The 16,281-nt window shown below is 40.0% G+C and overlaps 1 protein-coding gene across 4 annotated transcripts in view; it reads left to right on the top strand.

Annotated features, from left to right (window-relative positions):
* LOC134668827 (uncharacterized) overlaps positions 1–15,862 on the top strand; it is a 48,555-nt gene extending 32,693 nt beyond the window's left edge. For all 4 annotated transcript variants that reach the window (XM_063526287.1, XM_063526288.1, XM_063526289.1 and 1 more), the window contains 4 exons: positions 5,350–5,517; positions 6,665–6,872; positions 7,602–7,740; positions 8,156–15,862. In XM_063526287.1, coding sequence (XP_063382357.1) covers positions 5,350–5,517; positions 6,665–6,872; positions 7,602–7,740; positions 8,156–8,315 — 675 coding nt within the window. In that variant the 3' untranslated portion in view covers positions 8,316–15,862. The remainder of the gene's footprint in view (positions 1–5,349; positions 5,518–6,664; positions 6,873–7,601; positions 7,741–8,155) is intronic.
* The last annotated feature ends 419 nt before the right edge of the window (positions 15,863–16,281 follow it).

The following is a 16,281-nucleotide window of genomic DNA, read 5'->3' on the forward strand; positions in this document are numbered from 1 at the left end:
CCTTCTATAACAGCCTCGCCAGCTCCCCCATTTCCGATGAGGATTACCAGCATGCCCAAGATGTTTGGGATGCCTTCAAAATTGGAACTCTGGGGGAGTATAGCGATCATTACCTTAAGACTGACGTCATGTTATTGACAGAAGTTTTTGAGAACTTCCGTGACGTCTGTCTTGAGACGTATAAGCTCGACCCGGCTCACTATTATACCGCCCCTGGACTCAGTTGGGACTCTATGTTAAAGCACACTCAAATTGAGTTAGAGCTACTCACTGACATGTCAAAAATAAAATTTATTTCATCCGGAATACGAGGGGGGTTGAGTCAGTGTTGTGGGAAATTTGCAGTAGCAAATAATAAATATTTAAAAAATTATGATTCAGATAAACCCTCTAATTTTATAGTTTATTTAGATGCAAATAATTTGTATGGATGGGCTATGTCCCAGTATTTACCTGTAGGAGGTTTTCGCTGGCTATCTGAAGAGGAAACCATCAATTTCGATATGACTAAATTATGCCCCGAAAATGAAAAGGGTTACTTTTTTGAAGTAGATTTAGAGTATCCTACGAGCTTACATGATTTACACAATGACCTCCCGTTTTGCTTTGAGAATAAGGCTCCATCGATAGGGATGAGTAAAACAAATAAATTATTAGCTACACTAGAAGATAAATGTAATTATGTAATTCATTATATAAATCTGCTACAGGCTATAAGACATGGGTTGAAAGTAAAAAAAATCCACCGCATCCTTGAGTTTACTCAACGTCCATGGCTTAAATCGTACATTGATCTTAATACAGACAAAAGAATACAGTCTAGAAACAAGTTTGAGAAAGACTTTTATAAATTAATGAACAATGCAGTCTTTGGTAAAACTATGGAAAATGTTGAAAAACGACAGGATGTTAGAGTAGTAAGTGCTTGGGAGAGTCAGGGAAGACGGTTAGGTGCGCGCGCTCTAATCGGTCGTCTTAACTTTCATAGCTCATGCATAATCAATGATGATGTTTCGATAATACAAATGACTAGAAATTGTATAAAATATGATAAGCCTATATATGTAGGGTTTACAGTCTTAGAATTAAGTAAAACCCATATGTTTGATTTCCATTATAATTATATGCTACCTAAATATAGTGAAAATATACGACTATTATATACAGATACAGACTCATTCATCTATGACATTAATACAAATGATTTCTATGAGGATATCAAACCGGATGTACAAGATAAATTCGATACATCAGATTTCCAAATAGATAATGTTTACGCGTTACCTAGAGTTAATAAGAATGTATTGGGAAAAATGAAGGACGAGGTTAGTGGGAGAATAATTTCAAAATTTATAGGAATAAGATCAAAGTGTTATTATGTGGAGAAAGCAGCAGCAGATGATGTTTTAATGGGGAAAATGGGGGGTAAAGAGAAGGAAGGGGATAATGTTATTAAAAAAATCAAGGGTATAAAAAAATGTGTCATAGCTAAAACTGTTTCCGGTGAGGATTATCACAATTGTATTATGAACGCTCCACCTCAGTATAGGAACATGAATGTTATCCGTAGTAAAGGTCACCAGTTATATTCGCAAACTGTCAACAAAATTGCTCTCAAGAATTATGATGATAAGCGATTCCCAATCCCATCCAAACCGCATCAAACATTAGCCTTAGGACATAATGAAATAGATACCTATTATAGATTATTTATAGATTTATGCTAGATATAATAATCTTTCTTGATTTTACATATGTACTGTAGTTAAAGTCTATTGACGAAATAAAAATATTATGTGAGTAAAAACATTATTTTATTATGCCTCTCCTTACCCATTGGAACATGTGAAAAAAAAAAAGTTATTGAGTCTTTTTGCGGTCGGTAAAGTACAAACTCCATACATTTGATAAGCACAAGCGACAAAACCAAACGCAAATAAAAATGCATCCGTGGTAACAATAGAATTCGCAGGCGTCCATGGGCTACGGTGACTGCTTACTGTCAGGTGGGGTCGTCTGCTTGTTTGCCACTGACGTGGTATTAAAAAAAACACCGATATATGCCTCATATTTTAAAACAAAGTTATTGAATCTTTGGGCAGTCGACAGCGCGCTTGTATCCACCCTGGAGTTGCAGGCGTCCAAAGGCTACGGTAACAACTTACCATCAGACGGACTGTATGCTTATTTGCCACCAATGTGGTATCATAAAAGAAAAACCCCTTTGCAGTTGGTAAACTATAAACTCCATACATTTGATAAGCACAAGCGACAAAACCAAACGCAAATAAAAATGCATCCGTGGTAACAATACAATTCGCAGGCGTCCATGGGCTACGGTGACTGCTCACGTGTCGCCGAGGCGCTTACCCTCTCCCCTCACCCCGTTAGGCACCCTCCCCTCCCGGTCCCCCTCCCCTCAAGGTCACGCCCCCTCAAGGTCACGCCCCTCAAGGTCAAGGTCAAGGTCACTCAAGGTCAAGGTCACCCAAGGTCAAGGTCACTCAAGGTCAAGGTCACCCAAGGTCAAGGTCACCCAAGGTCAAGGTCACCCAAGGTCAAGGTCACTCAAGGTCAAGGTCACTCAAGGTCAAGGTCACTCAAGGTCAAGGTCACTCCCCTCCCCCCTCCCCTCCCCTCCCCCCCACCCCCGCGGGGGGACTTGAATACCTAAACTGAGGCAGCTCTCTCAAGCAGGCGTCCAAAGGCTACCGTAACAACTTACCATCAGACGGACTGTATGCTTATTTACCACCAATGTGGTATCATAAAAGAAAAACCCCTTTGCAGTTGGTAAACTATAAACTCCATACATTTGATAAGCACAAGCGACAAAACCAAACGCAAATAAAAATGCATCCGTGGTAACAATAGAATTCGCAGGCGTCCATGGGCTACGGTGACTGCTTACTGTCAGGTGGGGTCGTCTGCTTGTTTGCCACTGACGTGGTATTAAAAAAAACACCGATATATGCCTCATATTTTAAAACAAAGTTATTGAATCTTTGGGCAGTCGACAGCGCGCTTGTATCCACCCTGGAGTTGCAGGCGTCCAAAGGCTACGGTAACAACTTACCATCAGACGGACTGTATGCTTATTTGCCACCAATGTGGTATCATAAAAGAAAAACCCCTTTGCAGTTGGTAAACTATAAACTCCATACATTTGATAAGCACAAGCGACAAAACCAAACGCAAATAAAAATGCATCCGTGGTAACAATACAATTCGCAGGCGTCCATGGGCTACGGTGACTGCTCACGTGTCGCCGAGGCGCTTACCCTCTCCCCTCACCCCGTTAGGCACCCTCCCCTCCCGGTCCCCCTCCCCTCAAGGTCACGCCCCCTCAAGGTCACGCCCCTCAAGGTCAAGGTCAAGGTCACTCAAGGTCAAGGTCACCCAAGGTCAAGGTCACTCAAGGTCAAGGTCACCCAAGGTCAAGGTCACCCAAGGTCAAGGTCACCCAAGGTCAAGGTCACTCAAGGTCAAGGTCACTCAAGGTCAAGGTCACTCAAGGTCAAGGTCACTCCCCTCCCCCCTCCCCTCCCCTCCCCCCCACCCCCGCGGGGGGACTTGAATACCTAAACTGAGGCAGCTCTCTCAAGCAGGCGTCCAAAGGCTACCGTAACAACTTACCATCAGACGGACTGTATGCTTATTTACCACCAATGTGGTATCATAAAAGAAAAACCCCTTTGCGGTTGGTAAACTATAAACTCCATACATTTGATAAGCACAAGCGATAAAACCAAACGCAAATAAAAATGCATCCGTGGTAACAATAGAATTCGCAGGCGTCCATGGGCTACGGTGACTGCTTACTGTCAGGTGGGGTCGTCTGCTTGTTTGCCACTGACGTGGTATTAAAAAAAAAAAAACGCCGATATATGCCTCATATTATAAAACAAACATGATGGGCCTTTTTGCAATTTCATAGCGGATGTTTTTGGAACTAACCTTGCGCATACATACTGTCGCCCTCCAGCGGGGCTGGCGGAAATTTTAGGAACTAACCTTGCGCATACATACTGTCGCCCCCAGGCAGGGCTGGTGGGGATTTTTGGAACTAACGTTGCGCATACATACTGTCGCCCCCAGGCAGGGCTGGTGGGGATTTTTAGAACTAACGTTGCGCATACATACTGTCGCCCCCAGGCAGGGCTGGTGGGGATTTTTGGAACTAACGTTGCGCATACATACTGTCGCCCCCAGGCAGGGCTGGCGGGGATTTTTAGAACTAACCTTGCGCATACATACTGTCGCCCCCAGGCAGGGCTGACGGATAATTTTGGAACTAACGTTACGCATACACAGTGGCGCCTCTAGCGGGGAGTAGAGTGAACTAACCAGCGGCGCATACATACTGTCGCCCTCCGGCGGGGCTGGCGGATATTTTCGGAACTAACGTTGCGCATACACAGTGGCGCCTCTAGCGGGGAGTAGAGTGAACTAACCAGTGGCGCCATCTAGCGGAGACCTTTGGAACTAACGTTGCGCATAGACAGTGGCGCCATCTAGCGGGGAGTAGGGTGAACTAAATTGTCACTACCTTACGCATACATACTGTCGCCCTCTGGCGGAAAAGTTCTGGTCCAAAAGCGGCACAAACACACTACTACCGCGCCAACCAAGTAAGTAAGTAAGTAGGTCATAGCCGTTCATGAGCAATGAAACTAACACGAAGCGTAAAATTAACATTAATTACTTTAATCATTTTGCCAATTGAAAATTTTGTCACACAAGTTGCTAAGTACATCATTTTTTCAGAAATGTTCAATAGTACTTTATGTGACTAGGACATAATGAAAGGCATTAAAACTCGAGTGTGGGTTTATGAAACTCACGAGTGTTTTAATGCCTAATTATGTACAGTTACATACACTGCTTTATCTACACACATATTATAAATTTTCTATGATGTATTCAGTAACCTCATATTACAGCCGACATTGATTGTAAATTATAGTCCTTAAGTATTAATTGAAGGGATGTTTACAAAAACAACATAACTGCTTAGAGCGGTTGACACTTTTAAGAACATTGTTAATCGTTTCAGGTGTCAACCAGTGTAGTCAGTCATGTTGTTTTTGTTGGGATGTTCCCTTCAATTATTAAGGACTATATGTTCGGTGCAATGCACCTTTAACACGTTTTTCGGCTCGGCCACGACATCGAGCGACTTGCGACGGCGGGAGCGATAACCATAGGTTGGAGCGTGACAGCGATCGGACCTTTCGCTCCAACCTATGGTTATCGCTCCCGCCGTCGCAAGTCGCTCGACGTCGTGGCCGAGTCGTAAAGCCTCGTACAATAGAAGCAGGACAAGTCAGTAAGTGTGTACGTTTGCAGGTGATGGGTCCGCGCAACAAGGGCTGCGTGGAGCGGCGCTGGGCGGCGCGGCGCACGCCGGTGGCGGACATCTTCCGCGGCCGCACGCGCCTGCGCCTGCACCGCGCGCCGCAGCACGCCGTCACCGACGCCGTGCAGCCCTTCTTCACACTGCAGCTCGACATCGAGGTGAGGAACCTTGTTACTATAGTCCGACCGCTTAAATGAGTCCTCGCCTGCGCGGTACGGGGGCGACGGGGTAGGACGACTAAGGGCGGCGGGGAATGTACGAGCGCCGTACGCCTGCCGCCCGCACCTTCCCCGCCACCCGCACGTCGTCCCACCCCATCGCCCCCGTAGCGCACAGGCGAGGACTCTATTCTATAGTTGCCATGGTTACGGTATCCCTGGTCACTCATAAAATACTAGTTATTTCATATTTAAATGAACCAAACTTGAATTTTTTGGTAGTTATAAGGCCTTTCCATAATGGGACATCTACTGAGCACGTTTGTAGAACATGGTACAGCAGCTCTTCTAAGAAACTATGCTACTAATGTCTCCTGGCTGATGGGATAGAATAACAACAAGAAATAGTTGATCGACCCGACCAATACCAGGTGGACGCAATTATAATCTTCCCAGTGTCAGTCGTGGCTCACTCCGCGATTTCGTCGCGTCACTACGCGGCCCACACCAATTTTGGTATCTAGCAGTAGTAGTTGACGCGCATCGCTACGGAACGAATGCCTGCTCGCGCTTGCGCCACCTTGTGGTCATATTTTATCGTAATAGACGCGTTGTCTATTTATTCTGTGCGAGTGTGGCAAACTGCCGGCGTATAATGGCAGTTTATATCGACGTGCCAAAGGACCTGTCACTTTTTAAACTCTTGGTAGCAAATTAGTGACGGACGCTGTAATTCTCACGTTTTCACGTATAACTGCTACCTTCATATCCATACTGATTCAATCGCTGACAACCGTCTGGATTACCTGAAATCTCAAGTGAACACAAAAAAACGTCGTAGGTATCGTCAAATTAAATTGATAATCTTGCATGACTTCCATAAGAGATCCCTAGTAAGAGGGATATCTTTCAAACGATTTACACTGAACGTTCACACAACAACGACCCAATCTTCGCTTAAAGGCGCTGCAATTCAACAGCACATAGATAAATTCTACTTTAGCAGTCTCATTTACTATGATGCTACTATTTTTCGTCTCTGAACATGACCAAGACATGTCCTTGTAGACAAACCTAACTGAGTAAACTCAACCACGTAAATCCACCCCTCTTTTATCCACCCATACTAAAATGTATCCTTTTTCAGCGTGCATCCAGCGTAAAGGATGCCCTAGAACTCCTAGCGGGCAAGGACACACTGGAAGGAGTATCCGACGCCTGGCAACAGTTATCCTTGGAACAGCTGCCTGTGGTCCTCTTGCTGCATCTGAAGTGCTTCCAGTTGGACTCGGAGGGCCACACCGCCAAGATTGTCAAGAATATTGACTTCCCTGTGGATCTGAAGATTGATCAGAGTAAGTTCTTGTTTTGTGTGTATAGATTCTTGTGAGTCCTATTTGGTGAACACATGGAAACTGCTGAGAGTTTTTTTATTACTCTTGTTGTTTTCAAATGATTGTTTAAGAAACACCACTTAATCAACACATACAAATGGATTTCTTTATCACATCACACATAACAAAAATGACAAAATAATTAAATGAAAATCTTTATTTCAGGCAACTAGTGGCCCATACATAAATACCTTAAAACTAGCATACATATTATAAAAATATATTTTAAAACTAAAACTATAAACACTACAAAACACATTATGGCTGCGATGCATTACGCAACCCCGCAGCGCCGGAGCCGGCCGCGGAACCGCCGAAACTTGACACCCTTCGGCCAAAATTCCACCTTAGTGAAGGATAATGCCCCAAGTTAAATGTTAGATTCACAATATTTTTAAAGTTACCGATATATTTTGATGTTTATTTGGGCACAAACGGTTCATATTGGTTAGGTATTCCAATTTAACGGTCACCTTTACGCCTTGGGACTAAGCTTATTTTGTTCATAATAACATACTTGACATGTTTAACTTTTATATTTCAAACTGCAATGATGGTACATTACTTTTCGTCTCTGAAAGTGGTTCAATCACATACTTGTGGACATCAATGACTGAGTAAATTAAGTAGCAGTCCCCTGCTTATTTTTCCACCCAAAACTTCTTCACTCAAAACAATATGTATTTACAGAGATCATGTCTTCAAAGATCAAGTATTCGGGCAAGCAGCGTCTGTACAAGCTGTTTGCGGTGGTGTACCACGAAGGAGTGGAGGCGGTGAAAGGGCATTACGTTACCGATACCTTCCACGGGCAAGCGGGCTGGATCAGGTATGAATAACTTTTTAATCATGAAACATTGTTAAACTGTTTCTAAATAATTTATTGGATAATTTTAAAAAACCTCACCATTCAACAACACATTACATGTTGTTATTGATAAACTCTTGAGATGGATTGTCAAAGTTAATTATGTAGCCACTGTAAATTTAACGCCATTTGACTTTGATCCTTATTCTTTCACTGATACGTGTTAACTTATTAAATTTTAATATTAACGCCATCTACTCGACTGCAATCTTTTCAAGGGATGGCGCCATAACCTTCAGCCTATTCTCGAGTAGATGGCTTTAATATTAATATTGAACAAGTTAACCCATATCCCCATCTTTGTATTTACCTACTATTCGGTATCTCTAATAGGTATCGTCAAAAGTGTGTATGTAAGCAACACTAATGTTTGCAGATACGACGACTCGACAGTGACGCCGGTGTCGGACGGCGCGGTGCTGAAGCCGAAGCCGCCGCGCATGCCGTACCTGCTCATGTACCGGCGCCACGACACGCTGCCCCCCCACCCCCACCCGCACCCCCACCCCCACCGCGCGCCCGGCAAGCCCGAGTGAGCCGCCCCTCTACAGTGAACCACCCGTCTACAGTGAACTGCCCGGACAGTGATTTGTTTATAAGTGTTGTAAATACTGTGAAAGACTCGAATCGTGCCTGTCGAACGCTCCCTACGGTGCAACGAAGTTGTCTCGTGTACGTAATGTAAGTATAATTTTTATGTTTACGAGCCGCCCCCGGGGGCTGTGTAAAAAGATTGGCCGGCGGTTAGCACTCTGCACGTTTTGGTTTTTTAATGGAAATAGTCTTGTGTTAGTTTGAGTCGGTGGGCGGTGCTAGCCGCCGGGCTTAGTTTTGTATGTGTAATATTTTGTACATTAGGCTCTTTTATTTGAGGCGTAGGATTACTTTATGTGTAAATTCGGATACTTTTTAGAATAAAGTACAAAATGATATTTGTTTGCCGCTCGAAATGAAGCTGATTCATAGCTATGACTATAAATTGAAGAAACTCTTAATGATGCATTCGACCTAATTAATTTATTTTGGTAACTAATTGAATCTGCGAAACGATTGTATATATTGATTGTGTACGTATTAAGTAACTATAGGAGCCGCGTTCTCTGCTGGACAATATGGAATTGTGGTGTTATAATTTGAAAAATTAAAAAAAAAAATATGTAAAAATCATAATTCATGATACATATTTCTATATTGTTCATCTTATTGTGTAGAATAATCTTCCTAATACTCTTCCATTGGAAAATGTCAAGGTACTGTCGAGTACAAACATCTCCGGACAATTACCAGAGCGCATTTGAGAAACTACAGTGATGTATTGTAAAAAGGAAGACTGGTATGTGAATGGTAGAATTATGTAACGTGAATTGCAGACGTTCGTCCTCTTCGTGGTTGATATGGGTTGTAGAAGTGGGTGTCCGGCACCGAGTGCCGGAGGAGTGCTCTTGTATGTGATATGGGATGCCTGAGACCGACGACTAAATGTTTAGCTGTAGTCACTTGTATATTGTATAAAATTGTTATAACGATATAAGTGTTACATATAAATAAACAGATATATATTATCTCGCCGTTGGTATGTTGTATGAAAGGATGCCTGTTTTTAATATTATTCGAATTCAAATTGAGGTTTATATTACTTTTTTTGACACATTACAATAATATTCGCGTATCATTACATCATATTATATCTATTGTCGAAGATCATTAAATTATTAGTAGCATTTTGCTGATATTAAACTTTTTGATCTCACATTTGTTGTTGTTTGGGGAAAAATTTATATGGATGTGAACGAAATTTTCCTTCTCTAGTAATATAGGCAATACATCAATGCCTTATTATTTGAAATACAATATTTTCTTAGTATGAAAATGACCAAAAAATATAATAAAAAAATGTGTTTGAAATTGCAAATAAAATAGAGCTTTTCTAAATTGTTCTAGTAATGAAAATGCAAACACCCTTAGAGTTAATAAAAAATATATATGTATAATTAATTATCTTTAATAAAATATCTTCGGTTCAGTGTCCAAAAGTTGAAAAAATATTTAGTCTTAAAAATTAGTCAATTTAATATTATATATTAATGAAAACGAAATAGGTTTAGATTTGTATGGTTTCTGAGAGAGGTTATTTACGGCTAACACGCTAAGCTTTTTTTATAGTAATACTTGTTTTTGTTTAGTTTGGATCATGGGTAGGTCATAATACTTAGTGATACTGGCAATAATTGTAACTCGTAATAGGTAACGAAGTTTGATGGCACCTACTTAACACCAACGCGGGTGGAACTTAGTTCGTCCGCGCAGTCCACAGTCCACGTAACGGCTTACACATGTGTCGATTCATATAAAAATGCCTTTAGTCTTATAAAATTGCTACGCAAATTTGACGTTTATTTCCTTCTGACATAGCTCATATTCCTTTACAATTTGCATGGAATTAAGTAACTTTCATATGTGTCGTCACACAGTAGTTGCAAGTTCTCTAGGATTAGAACATACGAATTTATCTTTATCACCATTCTGCCATACGAAATAGGTCGGCAGTTTCTCTTCCCACATTATCTTCCACGATACTATCATGTTCATGCCCTGACTTGTTTATTTATTTGGATGCAGTGGAGCCTGGTGCTATTGGTTTGTCTGTATGCCAGTCGTTATAGCAGCTGTCTTAGACATGTTTTAGCAGTGCTGCAAAAATATCTATGTTGCTACCAGATTCAAATTTATCTACACTGCCGTGATAGCTTATGAGGCGACGTTTTGTTACTATGTTGACTGTATTACACTGACAATTCGATCGATATACTTCAAATATAGTTTTAAATGTTAGCAGTATAGATATTCTTGCACCTGACTTGTAGGCAAATCCTATAGGCTGTTGTAATAGCTCGGTATGTGAGGTTTGCATGGGTTTATATACGTAAGACTGAGCGAAGAGTCCGGAATGTCAGTTTATTTATGTAAAAAGCACACGTTTTAGCTCGTAAGTTTTTATTATAACAATTGCTGCCTTTTAGTTAAGTGTCTGTGTTGCATATTTATTGAGATATATTTCTAAAGTGATTGTGCACTGTGTCCGATGTAAATATAGACGAAGATTAAACAAATTAACATGAATACAATATAGACTTTATTTTTAGATGTGAAACTTGACGGTTAACGCAGGTTTTTACATCTTGATTTGTTGCCAAATATCGACAGTTGACAACATAATTTGTCACTACTTTTCTACACTAAAAACTGTGACAGTAAAATATATCTTAAAAGAAACACCCGCTGCAAGGGTGACAATACGGATTTAAATTTTCGAGGCCGTAGGGAGTCCCTTTCTAACAAAAGATGTCAAAAAGTGACATCCGCTTGTATTACAAGTTACAAGCTTTTGAGAAACGGGCCACTGATATGAAGGTACAGAGTAATCTTCTCATATTGATATCGGCTGCAATGTTCAAGAACTCTTTGTCAGTAAAAGAAACCCGTAGATTTAATTTTCTAATTAGCTTGTTCTGGCATTTATAACTTGAAAAATCCTTCTGCTGTATGGCTGTGATGTAGCACCTAGGACTTCGACTGTTATAAATACCAGTTAGCCTAGAATATTAAGGCCTGGAAACCTAGCCGATGTGTTATAAGTGAAGCCAAGACATAACTTTTAAACATTGACATAGATATCTAGGGACTGGCTTTACGGGCAATAATAATGAGGCATGACAGGGGCCAGTATAGCGGTGTGACACCGCTACAACGCGATTGATTGATGAGTTCGCATCACGCGCGCGATTGGTTGATGAGTTCGCATTACGCGTGCTATTGGTCGAAACTAGTTGCGTTAAACTGCACGATTGGCTCGAATTCGTGAGTGACACCGCTGAACTAGTACCATTTTTAGTCCTTAGATATTATACGTCAATGCTTTTAAAACATTTAACTAAGGCGTCTATTAAAAATGGCAACTAGGGTTGTACTTTCACCTGCAATAATAGATTTAGATATACTTAATATGTTATACTTACAACGAAGACCGCAAAAATATCACCATCATAAGATGGCTCTACAAATAATTGTAGAGCCATCAGAGCGTGTCACATAGTTTTGCGGCTTTCGAAGAGTAACATATTATTGCAGGTGACTGTACAGGTTTGGAAGACTTCACCATGGAGCATTCCACGGTCTGTCCCGTACAAACGCATTTTTCGTTTGTTTCATGTATTTGAACTTTTTTCTGTGCAAATTTTTGACCATTTGTCACGGAAAAAGAAACTTATGCCTGTAAATCTTCAGAACAATGTCATGGAATGCTCCTATGAGCAATAATTAACACTCTTGCTTACTTTAATGGCGCAGCTACCCAAAATGAGTCTTGACCTCCGACACGAACACACGAATCAACATTCTAGGCCTTATTTTCTAAGCCGGTTCGCTCCTGATAATTAACGTTCTCAATGTAAATGATATTTAGTATTTACGTCTAACTCGTGAGTTCAGTTGTTTTCGCTACTTGATTAATTACCCCAGGTAAAAGTGGGATTCAGAATTGGATAGAGTAAACGGCTGTTTGATAAAATCATATACTTTGCATTTTAGCGTAAAAAGATAATTGAAAAGTAGGTAGGTCTGACGAAACGTCGATTTAATTTATCTAATTTTGAGTATCACTGCAAATTCTTTTTAATGTTGGTTTACGGGATGAACTGGACTGCCACACAATTTAAGCAATGCAATGTCTTTTATTTTACCTGCATTTTAGTACAGTAAAAAACGCAGGCCAGACGAATTTATACCTTAAGTCCAACGTCATAAAGACTCGCATATGAATGCTGTTATGTCTTGTGTATTTGTGACTAATATTGCCCCATAGCTTATTATAGTTAAAATATGGAAATAACCAATTAACTTAATGAAATACATATTTATACGCCAACCTATTATCACTGCCACAATTAAGGCCCTACCTGACATTGCGTTGATGGAATTATTGAAGTACGCGGTATATCTTATCATTCTCACCGCAAAGTCAAGTAGGGTATTGGAAATAACGTTATTATGAATCGTTTTATACATTAAACCAAATGGGTAAATTCATAAATTAATGTTTAAGGACATTTTGTTGTTCAAATCAGAGTTAAATCGTTCCTAGTCAAGTTTCATCCCGTAATAGTTGAGAGTTTAATCCTTAGTAAATGTTCCTGGATCATAGTTTTAATCTGATCAAACTAGTTGTGAAGTTATCGAACTTAATATTAAATAATTTAAGTAGTGTGCAGCTTCCCTACTGACACTTTCTAAGCAGATAGTTATAGGTCAGAGAAAATTGTTTTAACAGTATTCAATGTGTTTTACGCTTTTTAGAGCTCGTTTTAAAATATTTATCATAATTACGTCAAAAATATCAAAATGAGGTTAAACTATATATACAGATTGTATACAATATTGTTCTACTATAGCACAAAGAAAAAATAATTATTAGTTTGAAATAAATACCAATGCTTCGTTTTGTATCAGTCGCAGAGATCAATTTTATTTATGTTGACAATGTCTAGTCTACAGTAGAAAACTCTTTCGACACTTTTTTGATTATTATTTTACGTTGAACTTTTCCAACTACTTATGCCATTTTGTTTTGGGTGCTCGCGTGGTATACATGAAATCTTGCAAATTATGGTGGTTTCGTATGAAAGTATTGTACCGCGTCCTAATAACTCTTTGCATATTATTAGAAAACACACTAGGTACACAATTGTCCTCAGATTCCACCATAACACAAATAAAAACACCATGAAATCAAAACCTGCTACAAAATAAGACAAAATGGTGTTTTCTAATAAATTGGTAAGTGCTGCTAAGTGCTAGATAATTATACTAGTAGCTACGCCGTTCTTAGTATAACGAAATAAGTGTCTTTAACGTGGTTTAAGAACTGGCAATCACTCATTACTGAGGGCTCCTGAATTAAGTCCGGATTCCACGGAGGTCCAGTTTCTCGATCGGTTAAGATCTTGGTCTCCCGTTGACATCGTATCCTGCGTATGAGGAATCACACCGAATAGGATACCCAAACAAAACATCAACCGGAGATCGAGGCCTAAGCAAAAGGAAGGAACAGTCCCCGTCAGATATATGGGAGCGGCTAAGGTACCCAAAAATATCTGAACATGCGCTTTAACGTCTTGATCAAGCCTCTATTGCTTTGTTCATATATTTGTGAACACCTTGGCCGCTCTAATATATCGGATGGCGACACACCAACCGCTGGAAACTTACGCCTTTGATTGTGGGACGGCTCAAAAATGTTGACGGTTGTTTTATGTTAGGGCGGTAGTGGTAGGTATTCCACCTGTCCAATGTGTATTTTATCTCACATGTTGCGTAATGAGAGAGTGAAACGTAATGACATTGTATCAAGATATTCGACAGATGGAATACCACCCTTAGTTGTGTGGTTGGACTTGCTCGGAGGCGCCCTCTGCAATGAGCTGTTGACTTAACCTCAATCTAAAATAAATAGCAAGAAAAGTGCAATAGTCTAAAGCTTACAATGATAAACCAGAACTATAAACGAACACATTGGCGGTCTATCTACTTAGGTTCTAACGATGTATGTAGTGTCTAATAATAATTATCCTTATTTTTATATGAGAGGTTTATCATTTAAGTTACGTTTAATTTTTAGTAATAAGATCCAAGGCTGTATTTAATACAAGGAGTGTTTTTTCCCAATGAGCTGGATACGTTTTACATTTTGTTAGCCATTATTAGTTATTGTGTGAAAATACTCCTGTTGGTGATAATAGATGAATGTCTGATTTGAAATCGGTAACGTATAGGCAAAGAGAATAGAATAGAGACGGATTGTCAAAGTAAATTACGTAGCCACTGTAAATTTACTGCCGTCTTTCGACAGAACATAAAACTTTAGAACGCCATTAAATTTGACTTTGATCCTTACTCTTTTACTGATATGTGTTAACCAAACGTCGGACTATAGGGGGCAGTTTGAGGGCAAGGTAAGGTTTACAAAAAAATCTTAACTTACGAGGATTATAATGTACCTAGTATTTGTAACATAGTTAATTAAATTAGTTACCCGTTATCATTTTATTCATCTTTAATGTGTAAATACTCTTTGAAGTGATGACTGATAGCACACTGAAGTGGCCACTTAAAAAACAAATAAATAGCTGACATGCGTCATTATGACTGTTGTTCATACTTATATTTGTTGGTAGAGTGCCGTCTAATCAATAGAAAGATTTGCTTTATTTGTTATATTATAATTACTAGGTACCAAATACTAAGTACAAATACTCGAAAGTGAATTGATTGATTTGCGAACCTTACCAATCATTCTGACATGCCACGAAAATGCCCGCTGGAGTCCGACGTATGGTGTTAACTTATTAAATATTAATATTAACGCCATCTACTGGACTATAGGGCAAATGTATGGTGCAATGTTTTCGAGCGATGGCGCCATTCCTTTCAGCCTATGCTCGAGTAGATGTCGTTAATATTAATATTTAACAAGTTAACACATATCAGTGAAAGAATTAGGATCAAAGTCAAATGACGTTCAGTGTTAATCTTCTGTCGATAGATGGCAGTAAATGAATAGCCGGCCTAGCCAAGGTTACAATCGCTATCGCTTCGATAACGAAAAGCATTATGTCTCTCTATCACTCTTCCATATAAGTGCGACAGTGACAGTTGCGTTTCGATCGCTACGGAGCGTAAGCGATCGGCATCTTGGCTACGCGGCCTGTAGCTACATAGTTTACGGCAGTAACTCTCTACTTCAAATCGTCGGGTGACAAGCAAAAGTCACTAAGTACTACCATAAAATTAAAGTAACAATGCACTTTATTACACTTGTAACACGGTTTATTGTCCAATAATTTCAATGGTGTTAGTGACTTTTGCTTGTCACCCGACGAAATTATCTTTGGTATAGGGCATTGTCTATTATGACCAGCTTCCTAAGTTGTTACGTGATACGTGTGTATGACTAATTATAAAATAATCCTTATTTTGGTAACAAATTGGTGTTATGAAAATTTTGTGAATAAAATATGGTGTCATTCTAGCAAGGCATTTTTATTTGATGACCAATTTTCTTTGACTACACCAGCTGACTACTAGGAAATATTTACTGGCCAATTTTTTTTGCTTTATGGTACGGAACCCTAAGTGCGCGAGTCCGACTCGCACTTGCCCGGTTTTTTTTACCCTATATATGGCGGAGGTCGTAAGAGTGTTACAACTGGTTGCACAAAACCGTCTGTCACCGTTAACCTTTTGGACCCTAATGACCGATATTTGCGCACCGCAGGTTCAACGCTAAGACTGATTAATCGGTCACAGACCACAGAGCAACATAGACCTACGTGCATATGCATAAAGTTCAATTTCAGTTTTGACCCTTCGGTAACGTGGCGTCAGTACTGCTTTTGAGTTTGACATGGCGTTGAAAAGGTTAAAGCGATCGCTAAATTTTATCGTATG

This window comes from Cydia fagiglandana, chromosome 11 (genome assembly GCF_963556715.1).
Source record: "Cydia fagiglandana chromosome 11, ilCydFagi1.1, whole genome shotgun sequence".
NCBI lineage: Eukaryota > Metazoa > Arthropoda > Insecta > Lepidoptera > Tortricidae > Cydia > Cydia fagiglandana.